This window comes from Coffea arabica, chromosome 1e (genome assembly GCF_036785885.1).
Source record: "Coffea arabica cultivar ET-39 chromosome 1e, Coffea Arabica ET-39 HiFi, whole genome shotgun sequence".
Taxonomy (NCBI): domain Eukaryota; kingdom Viridiplantae; phylum Streptophyta; class Magnoliopsida; order Gentianales; family Rubiaceae; genus Coffea; species Coffea arabica.
This window is the reverse complement of record NC_092311.1, coordinates 4,131,464-4,151,292: the sequence shown is the minus strand read 5'-3', so window position 1 is coordinate 4,151,292 and position 19,829 is coordinate 4,131,464. Positions and strand designations below refer to the sequence as shown.

Sequence of the window (19,829 nt, the reverse complement as noted above, 5' to 3'; positions counted from 1 at the left end):
AGCACCACAAGGGATGCTGGTAGATTTTCAATTGCCTCCCAGCAATAATAAATTGCTTCCAAATTTGGTCTATAAATGCCTCCAACCTATTTCTAGAATTTTTTGAACTATAACCTCCCTACGATCCCCTTCAACCTTTCCTCCTGTTAACGATTCAAGAATCATTTTGAAGACCTTCTCGATTTTATCTACTTCTTCAGCCACACAAACCCAAATTTTTTTGTCAAAATGTCCAACAATTTGTTCATTTTTGTAAACGGCTTTAGCTAGAGTTGTTTTGCCTAATCCACCCATGCCAGTTATGGGAATAACTGAAATAACACTTTCAGATTCGGTCAACAACTTCTTAACTATTTCTGATTCATCCTCGTCTCTTCCTAGGACATCTCCTCGAACGATAGTAGAGTCGGTCTGTCGGCTTGTTGTGGCTCCAGAAGCAATAGTAGGGAATGCATCTTCAACTTGGTGCTTGTAGGCCAGTCCCAAACCTTCTGCATCCCGATGGATCCTTTGAAGGTTCGTGTTGATCTCCCTGATCATTGAACCCAACCTCCAACGAAAACCAATTTTATTAAAGAATGAAAAGCAGAAGAATACCTTCTTTTTCGTGAGTTGATTTCGATACTTCACCTTCCGACGAAGATTTTCACAGTTGAGCTCGTCCAGCACATTGTCAGCTTTGAAAACCTCTTCTTCCAGCTGCTTGAGCCAAATTTTCACGTCTGAGCTATGCATTTGCTCGTCGGCACCAGCCAAGAAGCCTCGAATCATTTCAGCAGATTTGTTGAGTCTCTCCAGCTCCGTTGGGAATTCACGAACCAGATTAACATGATCAGCGGCAAGGGAAACAACCGACTGCAATGCAACCTGAATAGTAGCACTAACAGCAGTATCAGCCATTTTTTCTCGCTTGGGATTGGAATTAGGATGAAAGTGTTCTGCAATGGTGATGGGGGGATGCTTTCTGCGATGAGACAAGGAAGGATATGGTTCAACTTTGGCAACTAAGGGCAGCAAGGAGGCTAAAACTTGCGGGAATGAAATTTTTCCACACAACTTTTTGCGCTTCCAAATTTTTCCACTTTTTGCAAAGCTACACTCTAAAGAGGAGACTTCCTGGAAGTTGCCAACAATTCGTAGCCACACCTTGTTGCCGACAAGTTGTCACATCTGCAGCATATAGCCAACCTTCAATTTGCAGCTGAGTCAACAAAGGCCTCATTCGGTAAATTCACACCCCACGCAAGGAAGGGTCCATTTATTTGTAGCATACTTCAACGATACTGCACAATCCATCGCCCAAGTTTCAACAGGAAAACAACCTCTCTTATCTACTTTCCTGTTGATAGTAGAAGCGCTCTTTTGGATTTTCAGATAAAAGGATAGAATCATCAATGGAGGGTACTGTCAAATGCTCAGCAAATTATGTACCTCTGACGCCCATAAGTTTCTTGGAGCGTTCGGCAATTGTATACAGAGACAGGATTTCAGTAGTGTATGGCGATTTAAAGTTCACTTGGGCAGAAACTCGTGGCAGGTGCGCCAGACTCGCTTCTGCTCTTCACTCCCTCGGAATCTCCCGTCATGATGTTGTAAGTTCCCATTTAATCCTTGAATTTTCTGGGCTTTCTTTGTTATTCACAATTTACCTGCATTTTCTTCTTGTCCAGTTCGTTTTGTTTTCTTTAATTTCTATGCTTCAATTTGTTCTGTAATTAAAAGTCCTTCAATTTGTTCTGTTGTTGGTTAATTATCACGATTGAATCTTTTTTTTTTTGGATTGTAATTTTCTTCTGATTACTTGGTTGTTGGGAGCTAGTTGGAATGTTAAAAATGATTTCTGCCTTTGTTTGGAATGATATCATCTGGGTATTTTTTGTCTCTATCAATCATTGCACGGGTTGTTGAATAGACATGCATTGACATCATTACTATAGATTGATTCCATTTCAATGAGCCCACAAGGGACCAACTGCCCCTTATATATATTTTTTTGGTGGGTCATTTTCATGCCTCAATTCAGTGACTTTGTAGTAGTCGGAGGTTTAATTATGCAATTTATTGCTGTTACCCAACTCTAAATTCTTTCAACCTTTTTCTTTTTTATTTTGTTAAAAAAAAAAAAAGAAAGGTCGCATGGATATGGTGGGGGAAGGGGAATTTGGCACCTAATGGAACCAGATTACTTGAAACCTGTAAAAGACATGCTAACCTATCAAGAAGCTTTTGAGTGTCTGGAGCATTATAGTAAAGATATCACTATGAAATTGCTAACTTATGGAATTGTGCATTTGAGGGTCAATTTTGGTTTCTCAGCAGCCATTTACGACAGAGTTTGTCGAACACTACTTTCCTAGCAAGTACGCTACAAAAATGTTGACCTTTTGTATTTGAATAGGTCTAATCTTGATATCTGAACTTCAGGTGCTTTTTCAAGTTTGAATGTAGCTTCAAGCATCTCTGGTGCTAATATCTGTGTGCTTTAACCATTGGAATGTTTTGGCAAAGTTCTTTGAATCCTGCAGTCTAGCTATGTCTTGCTGTTCAGTTATGGTACAATGATGAGGTTCCTTTCTTGATAAGTATACCAGAAATTCCATCTGCTGGTTAATGATACTTCTGATAGAGGACTTGATGAGCTGGAAGTAATACTTCTGCTGGCTGAAAATATTTCTGCTGGTTTGTGATGAGGCTAAAAGTAAACGTTTTGTTATAGAACATTGAGTGCCTAGAAGATCTTCTAAATCAAGTCTTGTCACATGCTTAAATTTGAAAGTAAGGTTGAGTTTCCTAAGATATAGGTACACTGAATTAGCTAGACCTGAGGGCTTGAGCTTTATGAAAAGCTTGAAACTTTGAATTCAACTTGTCCATGGCCTATTGAATGGACTCCTCCACATTTCTCCCTAAAATATTGTCAAGTTATACACAGAGCACACTAGAACTCGTCAAGTGTAGCTGAAAACATGAACTACCTCAGAACCTTAAAACTTTTCTTTCCTTTCTTAGATTTCCCTGTATTTCATGGATTACAAGTCAAACAGTTTGCGTGCATATGCAACAGAAGACTGTGTTCTCTTGTCTAAACCACCTGATGTGGTGTGTCTAGGGATGGCAACGGGGCGGAGTTGGAGCGGGGGACCCCTCCCCCTCCCCCACCCCTTGCCCCGTTGCCTATTAATTCCCCCCGACCCCCGCCCCATCCCCCGCCTCCCACTCGCCCCGCTTCCACCTGCGGGGTTAATAAAATTGTCGTCGCGGGGTTAATAAAATTTTATTATAGTTAAATTTTAATAAATTATCAAATACTAAAATATCAATACATCATCAAGTTATTATTCATTGTAATTTTACAATTAAGTTTATAACTAATTAAATTACATATTATATATATTTATTTATATATATATACTTTTTTTTTGCAGGTGGCGGGGCAGGGGATGGGGCGGGGGCGGGGGGAATTTTTTCCCCTCTCAATATACGTCATGATTCAGCAATGGTGTCGACATTGCTAAAACACTCAGGTGCAAAAGCCATTTTTGTTGATTATCAGTTACTTCATATTGCAGAAGGGGCATTAGGAATTCTACTAAAGACAAGCAGCAAGACGCCTAAATTAGTTGTGATTCCTGACCAAGCTAGCTCATCTTCCAGGGTTAGTGACATGTATTTCAATAATGACAATTTAGAGTACGAATCTTTCTTGGCATCAGGAAGACCAGACTTTGAGGTTATAAGGCCACATGATGAGTGGGATCCTATTGCTTTGAATTACACTTCAGGTACAACATCAAGCCCCAAAGGTGTTGTCTACAGTAGAAGTGGCAATTTGGATTGAGATCCATTTATCCATCCATATAATCCATAATTAAATGGATAATGGATTATCCATTTATAGTATTGGTTTTAAATGGTTGATCAAAGTAAAACCATTAAATTAAATGGATTTATATGGATTATCCACAAAAATCATATATATCCATTTACTTAAAAACCAAATAAAAGAGAGGGAAAGGAAATGACTAAAAAAGGAGCCATCCTAAAATTGCTGTTGGGGTGTGAAAAAGCCGTTCCCGTGAATGGTAACCAACCCTGAAACTGAATGTTGGGGTTTACTGCTGAACTAATTAATTATTCCTTTGTTTCTTCTTCTAAACTCCACAGTACGTGGGATTTCGATTGGCTTTGAAGAGGTCAGGACAAAGGGAACATGGCCTGCTTGGTACACCCATGCACCTGATTACTAGATGTTGAGCTCAAAAGTCATCCGTGGCTTTAGTAGTAGACATTGCAAGTGTTGTGTGAGTACGAATAAAAGCCAGTGTTGGTATTTTTGTAGATACCCTACAAACGGTCTATGCAGGACTTCTATTGTTTGGGCTAGTTTGCAATATATGGCTACTCTGTAATATGTAATATATATATACATATATATATAATAATAATAATAATAATAATTTCAGATAGTTTTTTAGTGAAATGAAGGTTCATTTTGCTTGAATTTACATCCGTGGTATTTTGTGGCTTGAATTTACAAGAAATGGTAATACAAAAAAAAAAGTAACAAAAATATTTAAATGGATTATAAATGGATAATTGGTTTTTATTTAATCCATTTAGATCCATCCATTTAGATCCATTTATTAAATGGATCTAAATGGATTGGATAAATTTCATCCACCATCCATTAAGTCAAAACCAATTATGAACCATTTATCCATATTGCCACCTCTAGTCTACAGTCACAGAGGAGCCTACCTCAATTCTCTGGCAGCTGCTCTTTTAAACGAAATGCCATCCATGCCTGTTTATTTGTGTACTGGTCTTCCTGTCCCATTCGTCCTGGGTGTTTGGCACAATTTTGCTTCTGTTTGCTGCTTATTCATAATTGAGAAAACTACCAAGCTGATGAAAACTATTAAACTAAGCTTAACAGTGGAATGCTGGCCATGACAAAAAATTTTCTTGCTGGCACCTAGTGACTTAGATATTTTATTTTGGTTGATACTTGATTTTCACATTACAATAGAAACTTTGTGCTTACTCATGGATCTTTTGAACATTTAATGTATTTGCCATGCAGATGATGAAAGTTAATTATGGATTAAAGTGAATAGGAGAACTTATGGGCAACATAGCTTTACCTTAGTTTTCATTAAACTACAAACTCAAGTGGCTAGCAGCCTTAGCCCTTTCATAATTGACTAGTAACTTGATTTTATTGCCCCGGCTTAGTTCTGGGTTTTATTAACTAAGAAAACTTGATCGGTTTTGTTTTTTACTTTGATTAATGTTGCAAAACATAATTATTTTCCTCCTGCTTGAATGCCTAACACCTGTTTTATAAGCATTGTATTTTATTTTTTGAGATTCATTTACTGATCTAGGTGTTCTATTTTCTCATAGATTCTAGAAAAGGGATACAATTTCAATTGCAAAGCATATTTTTAATTTCAATTGCTAGGAGAGTTGTTCCCTTAGAGATTTTAATTTGGGCATTTACATGTCATGGAACGGATATATGAATCAACTGCATCTTATGTAAGATCTGCATACATGAGTTTGAGTAACAGACAATGTCTCAAGCCAAGGGAAGTTATATGCCGATGAAGCGACATAGATATAGCAAAAGCTTTCAGAAACTTTTGCTGAGCTCAGCAAAGTTACTCTGAAGCAGTGGTTCTTCTCGTATTTAATGGTTCAGGATGTAAAAGTCAAATCTGAATCTGACAATTGCGAGGGACAAGGAAATAGAGTTATGAAGACCCAGGAGTAATACGTAGGATTGCTAGGAAACATACTCATATAAAAGTCAAGAGATTACTCCTTAGAAACTGGTATTGCAGAAAATCTGCAATGGAAATGTTATTTCTGCCAATGTCTTTTTTACAGAGTTATATCTCTTTTTATGGAGGTGGTGTGATTATATATCACAATTAGTTAAATTGAGTTTATAGATTAGGTGGTTAATTTTAACATTAGTTAATTTTTCCAGGTCAAATCAGCTTGGCTGTTTAAATAAAAGTGCTTCACTCTATGCATATGAGAAGAGGTGTCTGAATGATTAGTCCTTTTCTTGTGACAAACCAATACAGGAAAAAACTTGAAGCATCCAATTTAAACAAGTAATTGAAAAGCTAGCCTAGGTTGAAGTTGCAGAATAAATAAAGTGGTTACTAGCTCTAAAATTAAAGAGCATTGGTTCAATTGAAATTCAAACAAGATCTCTAGATTCTGCATCAAATTCAGCTTCTTGAGATGTAGAGATGAGCTTGAGATTTATCAAAAATGTACCCTGGAAGTGTTGGTATTAGTTAGTTTTTGGGCCGTATTGTGCCCTGCAAGTGTCAGATTTGGTTTTTCTGTTCATAAGTGGCACATGACATGTACAAGCGATCATTTCAGATTTGTATTCTGGCAACTTTAATCTTTGTGGAAGTTCAGGAGTTAAGCTCTAGATATTTTTAGGTGGATCTCCTGGTGTCTTGTCTTTTCTATGGTGTGTAGCACAATCTTCCTTAAATGAAATGTTTTGATTGCAAAGTATCTCTTTTCTTCAAAAGGCAGTCCAGTTCTTTAGTCTCTTGTCCTTGGACCTGCTCGGATGAAATTCTGTATTAACTTGTTTGGTACAGAGTGCAATATGGAAACTTTCATTTTGGTTTACCTAGAGAAAAGGCAAACTAGCATTTTGGATGAGCCTCCCTTTTGTGGTGGTTCATTGAGCATGTCTACCGATTGCGGAAGAAGAACGTTTTACTAAAGATATTGCTTTGCAGAAACTGCAATTGGAGATATATGAAATTAGACATTGTGTTATGAAATTTGACCTTTTTATTGACTAAATATATGTGCAAAACTATTTAGCTGGGTCATAATGAAGCTGATAGATGCATAAAATTTGACAATGCTGGTAGATGTCATGAAATTTGACCATCTATCACATTACTGTATGTGCAAAACTATTTTAGCGGGTTCATAATAAAAGTGATACTGTCACAGTTGATGTAGGATGAGAACAGAATGATCTTGGTAGTTAACGGACTTAGCCAATTCTGCTTTTGTAGCTTTCTTCCTGTTGCTTGGAAGAATGAACCGGTGGGTTTTTTTTGTTTTTGGACTGTTTTGTACTGGTCATGAAACTATAATATGACCAAATGTGCACTGCTTTTGAAATTTATGAGTTAAAAGCTGAAGTTTGAGATATGCTGATGTACTCTGCACAACTTTTTGCAGGAGGCTATTGCTGTGCCATGGAGATCTCTCCCTGGGAGATTGTCAAAGTTATACTTTGCAATGAGAGGTATTAAAGCTTTATGTTGCTTTCTGCACTTTTTACTTGGCCATATTGCATCTGCTTGTCGATGGGAAAAAGCTATTCAATTAAGTTTTATGCTGCTTGAGGAAGTAAAATGTGCATGTTGTTTTCCACTGAAGATTCTTTGATGTAAATCCACAGTGAATACTAGTGATTATCTGTGGAATTAACACTTAATCTCATTACTATTCCTTATTTTGCCTTAAAAGTACAAGTTTGATGTAAAGTCCATGACCGAAAGTATAGGTGATTAGTTAGTATAATTAAACAAAAAATTTAATGGGCGTTCTTGTGATCTGCCTATTCAATTATTCTGGGATAGGCTATGAGGTTAATGGTTAATATGTATATGTAAATGCGAAGCATGCTTTTTGTTTATTTGTTTATACTGAAGCTAACCACAGTGCTTACCTTGCCTCTTTTCATTTAATAAAGTTTGAATTTGGATGTCAAAAGTTATCTAATACTAGTTTGAAACATGTTCTAGCCAATAATGTTTGTCACAATATGTTTCTCTCACGCATGAATCCGACAATTGCAGTGATAGAAAGGTTTGAAGAGCTTGAAGGCAGGAAGCCTGGCCAAACTTCAGCTGCTGACCTTCCTAATGTTCTGAACTTGAGGAAGGAACTTTGTGAGGCACATGTATTATATGGCTTTTCTATTGAGAGTTTACATTGAAACCTTGTATATGTCCTTAAGCACATCTGAGGTTGACACTATTCCCATTTGCAGTCGCTGAGTGAATCTCAGATGCCGGATGCTCTCATTGAGAGATTGTTAGCTGGTACAAGAGAGTTTCCTCCAGTTTGTGCCATTGTTGGGGGAATCCTTGGACAGGTGATTACATAAAGAATCTCTCATATATTACATTTGCTTTTACATGTCTTTGGGTTCTGTAATCATGTGAAGGAGATTTTCTCCACAGGAAGTCATTAAAGCAATATGTGGCAAAGGCGATCCAATAAAGAATTTCTTCTTTTTCGACGCCATGGATGGTAAAGGCATAATAGAGGATATAGCAAAGAGAAATAATGAGGCCGAGCAGTTCCAAATTGGATGTTTAGAAGGTTGTCTAGAAGTGGACTAATTCTAGGGTAACCTGACCTTTTTAACCTATTTTTTTGGGGACCGGACTATACGCTGATCATTGAATGACAAGATTTCCGATCGAAGCATGGCGTTATCCCAGCTTTTACTTGTGATCATGTACGATGGTGTAAAAAATTTCAGATTTTCTAAAATGTGGCAGAAGACTGAGTTGTTGAACTTCGATTTCATGGAGGATTGTAAAGGACATAAAAAATGTCTGGGCTTTGTTGCCTGTTTATCTTGAAGGTTCCTTCTGGATGCAGCAAAGCATTGTGGTTTTTGAGAAATTACTGCAGTAAAGGTAATGGGCAGGGTTTGAGAAATCTCTGTCAAATGTTGTTCAGCCATGTTTGTTTTAACCTTAATGTGGATACCCTCATTTCAAAGTAATATTGAAAGATTATCTTGTGGTTTTACTTGTTCCTTTGTGCGTTAGGCTTTCAAGCTAACACAAACCAACTAAAGCTACTATACTCTGTTTTTTGTTTGGTTCCCCAATGCAAAGGAAAGAAGGTTAATTGAAGAAATTGAGGAAAGCAGGTTAATTCCCCATATAAAAGAAGGATTAATCTTTCCTATATCGGTATATATTGTTTGGATGAATAATAAATATGTAAAATTTAAATTTAAAATTTAATTTTTGCACATATGTTATAGATTTAACGGTGATAATATATATATATTATTGATATATATAAGATTTACTCATAAAAGAAATTGACGCGTATGGTAGAGTAAACCGTCAGAGTCAGCTTGAACATGAATATTACATAACAATAAAGCAACCGTAAATTTTCCCAATTTTTGTAGAGAGTAAAATAGGACTCAATATTGAACCTACCCTTGGATGACCGACAACCAAATGTGTATGGTAGTTAAAGTACAATCAAAATCTTTTTCTTCCTAACGACTAACAGTCAAATGCATGTGTACAAGGAAAATACAATTAGCACCCTTCTACTGAAATCTGCTAGTCTATACATATTGACAATATCTAACTCTTTTAATACTATGACCATAGGTACTTGGGGACTTAAGAACTAGACGCGTCAAAATGGGTGATTCGGGTGAATTTGGATGGATTATAACTGAATAATGAGTATAATTAGATCAATCCATTTCTATCTATTTAAATAAATGAGTATAAATGGGTACAAATTTATACCTATTTAATAAATGGGTATGGGTATATTCAATTACCTATTTATGAGTCATTTAAAATTTTACTTATTTTTTAAAATATTTTTTCACATGTTATTTAATGAGAAATAACGGTATTTTATTATTATTATAGTGATAAGAAATTTAAATTTATTTGCTCAATACTCATTAAAAGTTGAGTTTAAATGTATAATTATTTTTTAAAATGGATATAAATGGATGATCCAAGTCAACCCATTACTCATCAATTAAATGAGTTTAATTTGACACTCATTTAGACCCATTCAAAATTAATTAGTAGGCTTGGATGGGTTATTAGTGGGTGGGTTTGAGCCTATCAACACAATTGAATTGTAATCGACACCTCTATCAAGAAACAACAAGTACACAATGAAACCCTTGAAGTACTGTGAATAAAATATTAAAATTTAACCAAATATATGGTCCCTTATGGTTACACTTTCTTGTCTTTTTGATTCTGCAATAAAGAAGGAGGAATTGCTCTTTTTTTTTTTTTGGGCTCTAAAGAACCTTCATGTTTCATATTAATTTGCATTTATCTTGACAAAATCAAGGGATTTCTTTCCTTCAAGAGCATGTCCAAAAAAAATTCCTCATGTACTCTTCAAATATTACTTCTCTGTAGAGAGAGCTCCACCATTAAGTTCTGCCAAATGAGGTAGATGACCTATATCTTGGACAATTGAAAATTGGAATAGACACTGGAGATGGTGCTCAACGCTTCTGTTCCTTCAATTGCTCAGGATCTACGATGCAGTGGTGTAAATTGATGGAATTTTCATGTAAACTGTTAAAATTTTGGTATAAACATGAATTATAGCTAAGTTGATATAAAACTCATGATTACATCAAAATAATATATATGTTTGTTTGGAAAGCAATTTTTCAAAGAAAAATTGTTACGTGAACACATTTTTCAATCACCTTTTTATCTCACATATATTAAATCGCTACAGTATTTTTCTACACAAAATCCAAAAAAAATGCAATCCAAACAAAGCAACTGAAATTGTACCAATTTATACAACTGAATAGAACTGGGCAGAACCTTAAACGGAGAGCCCCAGATCCCAAGCCAACATGTTTTCTTGAAATGAGTTTTGATGTCTGTGCATATTGTTCTGTGGTAGTATTAGCATTAGAAGTGGCAATTTGGATTGAGATCCATTTATCCATCCATATAATCCATAATTAAATGGATAATGGATTATCCATTTATAGTATTGGTTTTAAATGGTTGATCAAAGTAAAACCATTAAATTAAATGGATTTATATGGATTATCCACAAAAACCATATATATCCATTTACTTAAAAACCAAATAAAAGAGAGGGAAAGGAAATGACTAAAAAAGGAGTCATCCTAAAATTGCAGTTGGGGTGTGAAAAAGCCATCCCCGTGAATGGTAACCAACCCTGAAACTGAATGTTGGGGTTTACTGCTGAACAAATTAATCATTCCTTTGTTTCTTCTTCTAGACTCCACAGTACCTGGGATTTCGATTGGCTTTGAAGAGGTCAGGACAAAGGGAACATGCCCTGCTTGGTACACCCATGCACCTGATTACTAGATGTTGAGCTCAAAAGTCATCCGTGGCTTTAGTAGTAGACATTGCAAGTGTTGTGTGAGTACGAATAAAAGCCAGTGTTGGTATTTTTGTAGATACCCTACATACGGTCTATGCAGGACTTCTATTGTTTGGGCTAGTTTGCAATATATGGCTACTCTGTAATATGTAATATATATATATACATATATATATAATAATAATAATTTCAGATAGTTTTTTAGTGAAATGAAGGTTCCTTTTGCTTGAATTTACATCCGTGGTATTTTGTGGCTTGAATTTACAAGAAATGGTAATACAAAAAAAAAGTAACAAAAATATTTAAATGGATTATAAATGGATAATTGGTTTTTATTTAATCCATTTAGATCCATCCATTTAGATCCATTTATTAAATGGATCTAAATGGATTGGATAAATTTCATCCACTATCCATTAAGTCAAAACCAATTATGAACCATTTATCCATATTGCCACCTCTAATTAGCATGGTGTAGTAATCATTGTCTTGTTCATTTCACTGCTGCCAACAGTTTACCCATCTTTTTTCTTCTGGCTTAATGTGAGCCAATTTTTTCTACACCTATTAATTTCTTATCAAAACGGGGCAACAATTTTCATACCCGTATAGAGCTCAATAAAGGGCAGTTTCAAAACTATTCTTTCTTTAATTACTGGTCCCATGAAGTGATAAAGCATACATACAGGTTTTCCCCCTAACAAAGCTAGTCAAGTTATTCATTATTTGTCTCGTACCAAGTTCTCCAAAAGAGCTATCTAGCATAGCATGAAGAATAGTTCAAAACAACATTAAAACCTAACCAAAGTGTGGTCGTTGAATGTCTTTCAACAATCAAGATAAACTGCATTTTCTTTTTTTTTTCTTCTTTTTTTGCTAAATTATAAACTAATAATTATGCTGTAAATTAAGAAGCTCCATGCTTCATGTTAATTGGCTTTTATTTTGACAAGATCAAGGCATTTCTCTCCTTAAGGAGTATGTCCGAAAAAATTGTCCATGTACTCTTGAAATATAACTTCTCACTTCTCGGTAGAGAGCTCCACCACCAAGCTCTGCCAAATGAGGCAGCGGACCTAACTTCTCGGTCGGCCTTGGAGCAGTGAAAACTGGAATAGAAACTCTTGATTGTTTGCATGAGGTACGCACTCTGTGCTCAGTAGGGGTGTGCAAAATCGAAAAATTCCGATTTACCGACCGAATTCGAATTGAATTCGGAATTTTCGAAATCGGTAAATCGGAAATCGGAATCGAATTCGGATTTTCCGAATTCATATATTTCGAATTTGGTTCGAATTCGGTAATGGAGTTTTTCAAATCGGAATTTCCGATTTCGAATTCACAATTCGAAATCGGAATTCGAATTCCGATTTCGATTTCAAATTCGTTTTTAATATATAAATATATTTTTTATACATGTAATATAAAATTTATACTATATAATATAATATAAAATTTATAAAATTTATATAATATAATATAATATAATATAAAATTTATATAATATTATATATTATTATAAATTTTATATTATATAATAATATATAAATTTTTCCGAATTCGGTGAAATCGGTGAAATCGGAATTTACCGAATTCCGAATTGAATTCGGTATGAATTCGAATTCGGAATTGGTGAATTCGAAATCGAATTCGGTCGAATTACCAGGTACCAAAATTTCGAAAAATTCCGAATTCAAACTTCCGAATTACCGAATTCGAATTCGATGCACACCCCTAGTGCTCAGCACTTTTGTACCTTCTATTGCTTAGGATCTAAGGGGTAGCAAAAAATAAGAAGGTAAAAAGGAGGAAATAAACAACTAAGGCAAATTAAGCAAATAAATAAATTATGGGTCTGGTTTTGATCAAGCAAATAAATAAATAACTAAGGCGCTGTTTCGATTGAAGGAAAAGGAAGGAAAGAAAAGGACGGGACTCTAGTGAAAAAGAAAAAAAAGAAAAGTAGAAGAAATTTAAATTCATCCATCTTTTTTGCATTACAAAAGTAAATTGTCAATGGGGTTAGATCAATCCAAACTCAGCCCATTCGGCCGTTGGTCTGGCACAAAAAAAGCTCATTGAGCCTAATCTTTAATTGTGTCAGGCAAAGTTTGGGCCTAAATATTAGGCTCAAAATAAATGTGAGTCGAGTTTGGACCATATTAGGTTCAAACCCGATTAAAATTTGGCCATATATACGCATAAGTATATATAATATAATAATATATATAATTTATAATTATACATATTATGATATAAAATGTTAATGATTTATATATATTTGTGTTAATTCATAACTATAAAATATATATTATATATAATTATTATTTATTTAATTATGAGTTTGGGTCAAGTCTGGTTTGAGTCTGAAGCTAATATAGTAGTATGAATTGATATTGAATCTTTTCAATATAAGCCTGAAACTCAAAAACCCGAATCTTAAAAAGCCATATAATTTGTTAGTCGAGTTTGAATGTGCTAAAATCAATGTTTTGAAACTTGGACCATTAATTGAACGAGTGTGGTGTTTGGGTCGTGGTTCAACTGGTCAGATCAGTTCAACCCTGGTTCAATGAATTTTTTAAAAATAATTTATATAAATATATATGCACAAAATAAGACATGCAATGGAATAATTTAAGACTGTATATGATGAAAAGTTTAATATTTTCAAAGAATTTGGATTTTCACAAATAAAAATTTTAAATTATAAATTGAAACAAATAAATTTCATCTCATTCTCAATTGTATCTACCAAAAAAAATCTTAAATCCAACACAAAAATACCATGCAAAATTCACGTCCATAAGAATTAGACATTGTGAGTTTAAATTTTTAACTCATGTTTTTGGGATTTAAAGATTGCAACTTAAAAAAAAAAAAAAAAGAAGTTTGAAGTTTGGAGAAAGTCAAGAAAATAGAAAATATAGATGCAAACTTGATAAGAGGCAAAAAATGAGAAGAAAGTAAGTGGATGTGGCATTTAATAATTAGTCTTTAGGGTTAAAAAAACCTATTCTTTTTTTTTTTTTCAATTTAATAGACAAACAAAAAAAACCCCTAGTTCAACGGTTCAATTTGGTTCGTATGGTTCACGGTTTTTAAGTCCAATCAACCCAAGATATGAATCGGACCGAAATTACGACCGGTTCAAGGTCTGACCGATCGAACTGACCGGTCCGGTTCAATTTTAAAAAATATTGGCTAAAATCTGATTCGAAAAACCCACTTTACACCTCTATTTAAAATGTCTAATTTGTAAACACATAATAGGTTTTTTAGGAAAATTGAAAATTTTCATTAATCTTGGTATCATTTCCCTCCGTTTCCACCCACTTTTGAATGAAAAGCAGAATGACAAAAAATAACTAAACTTTATCCCTCATTTTCCTCTCAATCCTTTCCTTTCCCTCCTCAAAAATCAATCCAAACATCAAAAACCTTATTCCTCCATTTTCTTTCCCTTCCCTTCCCTCCCCTCCAACTCCCTCAAAACAAACAGTGCCTAAACAAAAATTTCAGTTTTTTACATTTTAATGAAATTTATATCATAATAACAAGCAAACATAAGAGTAATACTAAAATAGTTAATTGTGCAAACATACGTGTTCAGTTGATCCAGGCAAACAGCCAACTTAACCTAATGCAAACATATGAGTAATAAAATAGTTCATTGTGCTAACGTATCTGATCAGTTGATCCAGACAAACAGCCAACTTAACCTAATTAGGTAATTGGGCAACAGAACTTTTTGTGAATTGTATTAACTTCACTCGCTCAAAGAAACAATAAATATGGTCATTGAGTACGAACTAACCTCTAATGAATCCCCAACATTAATAACTAAAGCACTTGGGATTGGTGGAATCTCTATCCACTCTTCTTTTCTGCTATCAAGTTTATATTCTTCAACCTTTATATATAAACCTCCAGCATTATCTTGCAAAAGCACAGTCAAGGTGCCCATATCAGAGTGGCGCCCTGCACCAACAGTGAGTTCTGGATTTCGGCAAATTGGATAGAAGTTGATATTGACATTTTTCATGCCAATTAGTGATTCGAGTCTTGAGTCATCAAGGGTCACTCTAAGATTTGCAATTAAGATTTCCAACAGCCTTCTCACCATCTTAGAGGATAGCTTCAAGTAAGCAAGTGCCTCTTCCCTGAGGAAATAAATGCTAAGGCAAAAAGACTAGCATCCTTAACGGGTGATAGGGAATTAAAGATTGACTATGGATAAAAAATGTGTATGGTTAATCATTTTTTTGGACCTCTTTTAGTAACTAAAATCACTCTGATATTACTAAAATTGGTAGCATGTAAAATCCATGATTATATTGACTATACATAGATCTGATTAGTACGTGAGTCCTAGCATTTTAATTTATCTAAGATCAATTCAAAGTGGATCTATCATTGACACGCGACTTCTTAACAATAGTGTTTCGACTGGTAGTTTATAGCAAGGTTTTCAGTATCGATTAAAATCGCACCCAAGACTGTTTTGAGGTTTATTAGAGGGGCAAATTATCCAATTGACCCTTTAACTCTTTGTCTAGGTAAAATTAAGCCCCTCACCTATTTTTTGCTGACTTTAAGCCCTCGAACTTGTAAAATGGGGAACCCGTGACCCTTTCAGCCAGTTTCTCCGGTTTTGCAACTGGAGGACCAATTCACACGAACGCCAGTGTGCTTCTTTCAATGGCATTTTTGTCCTCATATTCTAAGCAAAAAGGGCACACATAGTCCATCTTTCTATTTGATTTCCCTCACTTCCCTTACTCTTCCCTGCGCAACCCCCATGCAATCCCATGGCCGTCTCTGTCGCCACCGCAGCAGCCGCGGCCTCCCAGAAGCTCTCTCCGCTTACAACTAGGGGTGGCAATCGGGTCGGGTTCGGGTTGAGGCCTAAATATAACAAAGAACCTGCTGACCCGAACCCGACCCGCCAACCCGAAACGGGTCAGGGTACCTGACACGAACCTGAAAATTTCGAGTTGGCGGGTTGGCGGGTCGACCCGAAATGACCTGAAACTTAATTTTAATTTATTAATTTATCATTGTAATTTCTAATAAAATCAATTTTTCACAAAATTAATTACATCATCAAGTAATAAAAATTTAAATAAATAATTTCAAACCAAATCTAAAATAAATTAAACACCATAAAGTATTTTATCCCAAACCAAATATAAAATAAATTAAAACAACATAAAAGTAAAAAATAACATAATATATTATTTGTCCAAATACAATAATTTTAACTTCACACAAGTTAAATAAATTCATTTAGGATTAAGTAATTAATGCCTTTGGAAAAAAGAATGATTTAGTTTAGTTAGATAAAATAATTTTTATGTTTATTAAATTAGTTTTAATTCGTAAACGGGTCACATCGGGTCATATCAGGTCACCACGAGTTGACCCGAAATTGACCTGTTTTCTTTTCGGGTTCATCGGGTTCGACCCGATTCTGACCCGAACTCCCGAAACCTCAACCCAAACCCATTAATTTCGTGTTAGGTTCGTGTCGTGTTTTCGAGTCGTGTCAGGAATTGCCACCAGTAACTTACAACCCCTCCTCATGACAAGCCCTTCTGCTCTTCCTTCTCAAAAACCCTCCTAAAACCCTGCCACCCCGTCACCCACACCCGCAAAGTCCACTGGACCAGTGTCTCGGCCGCTTCCAAGAATCATATCTCCGACGTCGTCTCCGATGTCTCCGACGATTATGACGACAAACCCAGAGAGGAGTGAGGCGTGGTGGGCGTCTATGGTGACCCCGAAGCTTCTCGCCTGTGCTATTTAGCCCTCCACGCAGTCCAGCACCGCGGCCAAGAAGGCGCCGGCATCGTCTCCGTCCATGACAACGTCCTCAAATCGATTACTGGAGTTGGTTTGGTTTCTGATGTCTTTAACGAGTCCAAGCTTGCATCTTTGAGGATATTGGTTTGGTTTCTGATGTCTTTAATGCCTGATGAGGTATTGGTTGTGGATAAAGACGGGGTTGGACCCCTTTGTCTGATGTCTCATCCGGAGCCTAAGTCTTGCATCTTTGAGAATATTTATTTTTCTTTACCCAATTCAGTAGTTTTTGGGAAGTCCGTTTACGAGTCTAGGCGGGCATTTGGGGAAATTTTGGCCACTGTATTCCCCGTTGATTTCTAAGCCAGTGGAGGGAAGGTGGACTATGTGTGCCTTTTTTGCTTAGAATATGAGGACAAAAATGCCCTTGAAAGAAGCACACTAGCGTTCGTGTGAATTGGTCCTCCGGTTGCAAAACCGGAGAAACTTGCTAAAAGGGCCACGGATTTCCCATTTTACAAGTTCAAGGGCTTAAAGTCAGCAAAAAATAGACGAGGGGCTTAATTTTACCTAGACAAAGAGTTAAAGGGCCAATTGGATAATTTGCCCTTACTAGAGTGGAGCATAATATCATAAGCTCCTACCATAAGTACAAAAAATTAGCCATATAAACAAGTGCATTCAAAATAATTGAGCCAACTAAGGCCAATAATGTGATATATGAAGTGTGAAACTTAAAATTGAAGTGGCAATATAATGAACTTGTGAATTGGCAACCATTTCAGCCTTTCTCATCCCAGATTCCTTGGCATCCTTCTTCCTTTAGGCAACGTTTTCATAGATACTTCCACCAAAAAGGGTTAGCTCTTGGCTGACCAGTGCAGTATGTGTCCTCAAGGTCCCCAAATTGAAGTCTTTTTTAAGTTCAGCAATATTTTGTGTGTTTGGTAATTAGTATTTTGATTTGGTTCCTTTTGAATTTTCCAAGGCAACTTTTCTTAGATCAATGCTCGAGCCGTTTGATCATATTGAATAATTCTAAAAGGACAGCCACATCTACATTGTATCTTATATTTTGTGAAATTCAAAACTAAAAGTGTTTTTTGCGCTCAACCAAGTGTGTTGATGAAATTGAAGAAAAATGATTAATGGCAGGTAGGACTTCCCTTCCAAATTCTCAACTCTCAAGGAATAAAATTATAGTCATTGCGAGTGTCCTTATTCACTTATCATGTGATCACACATTGGATTTTGATACTTATTGGCTTCTTCCTTGGAAATTAATGTATCTTGACTAAGGCATTAATTAATTATCACTTTACCCCCTTAAACCGTATTACTGCTATAAAATAAAAGGATATGTTTGTCCAAATTTATTGACATGTTGAGTTGAATTATCGATGGGAGTGAAGTGACTAAAAGATAATGTTAAGGGTACAATTGATAATAGTGATATTAAGAATCTTCTCCTGTAATTAAGAAATAAAGAAATGAAAGTGATTGATCATATCTTCATCTCATATAGAAATATAGAAATTAATATACCTCGGTGACTCTTCGCTTGGCTACTTTTTTTTTTTTTCTTTTTGGTGCCTAATAAAATTTCTATTAGAGTTTCCTATAAATTAGCCTAGGATTCTGAAGTGAGTTTGAATTGCCTGCTGATAGTCCACATTATAACCTTATGATTGATCACAGGACTCATGCGAACTTCGATGGAACTACAGACTGAAATGTCTGTGTTTTCCTAACACTGTATAAACACAGATGCATATTGCTTTTGGAAGACTTTTCCTCCTTAAGAGGACAATTTTTCACCATATCAATTAGTTGCAAGCACATATCATTGTTTCCAGCACGTTCCAACACAAGAGTATAAGGCTCTCCTTGTCTACAATGTTGATACAGACATTGCAATAAATATTTGACAATGAGAAAAAAAATTCATATCAATAGAAAAAAAAGGTGATTCTCTCTCCATAATCACCACCACAACCACCACCAACGTGCGTGTTCTTACCTTTGCTAAACTACTGCTTCCTCCCATATTCTCTGATACAGAACAGGAGTCGTTTGTATCTCGAGAAATTATTTAGGGTTCTGATTTAGGATAAATTTTATAGTTTTATCCATAGTTTTATTCATAGTTTTAATTGATAATTTTATTATTATTGTTGGTTGTAATTGAAACACGCGACCTGGTGGCAAAAGAAAAATGTTCGAAGGCCTGTTTACCGAGGATCTGGAGACGGATCCTTCAGTAAAGCCTCACGGATCTGCCTGCAGGTCTAGTCCTGAGGTTGGTTCCAATGACATCTGATGCCAGACTTTAAGCTGGACTTTAGGCCGGACTTCTGTCTGATCTTTTGCGATTGCTTGGCGCAAGTTTAGTTTATCTAGGATTTTTTTCTTGTGTTTTTGTTTCCTTTTTAGTGTAGGACTGTTTAGCCTATAAATATGTATATCAAGGGTTTTTTTTTTTTTTATAATTAGTCTTTATCAATTATTATACCAAACTTGGTTGGTTTTTATCAATTGTTGAGAGTTTTTTTCTCATTTTTTTGAATCTTTAATTCGTGTCTCAGGATTTGATCATGAATCAACCCTTATTATTTTGTATGGTATGAACTTAGCTCTTAAAATAAATTCTATTTTCACCCTTCCACTACAGCATCATTCTCTGATCCCTCATCATCATCATTCCTTCCCCTCCATAAACTTGAAGCTATGGGAATTGTATATGATCTCAATCCAAGTGACACTTTGCATAACCTGATTTTTTAGACGCAAGTGGATCGTGCTTTAACTCTGCTGATTTGAGCTGTCCATGTCCGTGTGTGCCATCT

At 35.5% G+C, this 19,829-nt stretch overlaps 1 protein-coding gene and 1 long non-coding RNA gene across 3 annotated transcripts; both read left to right on the top strand.

The window, feature by feature from the left end:
- The first annotated feature begins 1,463 nt into the window (after positions 1-1,463).
- Positions 1,464-4,480, top strand: LOC140008215 (uncharacterized). Its single transcript, XR_011815598.1, has 2 exons — positions 1,464-1,592; positions 3,426-4,480. It is a non-coding gene; the product is annotated as an uncharacterized lncRNA (long non-coding RNA).
- Positions 4,481-5,492: 1,012 nt separating this feature from the next.
- Positions 5,493-8,826, top strand: LOC140008209 (SUMO-activating enzyme subunit 1B-1-like). Of its 2 annotated transcripts, none has more exons than XM_072051779.1 (4): positions 5,493-7,303; positions 7,860-7,957; positions 8,054-8,158; positions 8,247-8,826. In XM_072051779.1, exons 1-4 carry the CDS (start codon positions 7,297-7,299, stop codon positions 8,406-8,408), a joined length of 372 nt encoding a protein of 123 aa, XP_071907880.1. In that variant the 5' UTR covers positions 5,493-7,296; the 3' UTR covers positions 8,409-8,826. The 2 variants fall into 2 exon arrangements, with proteins under 2 accessions (XP_071907880.1, XP_071907872.1); XM_072051771.1 differs by having other exon boundaries at positions 7,137-7,303; positions 7,860-7,963.
- Positions 8,827-19,829: the final 11,003 nt, after the last annotated feature.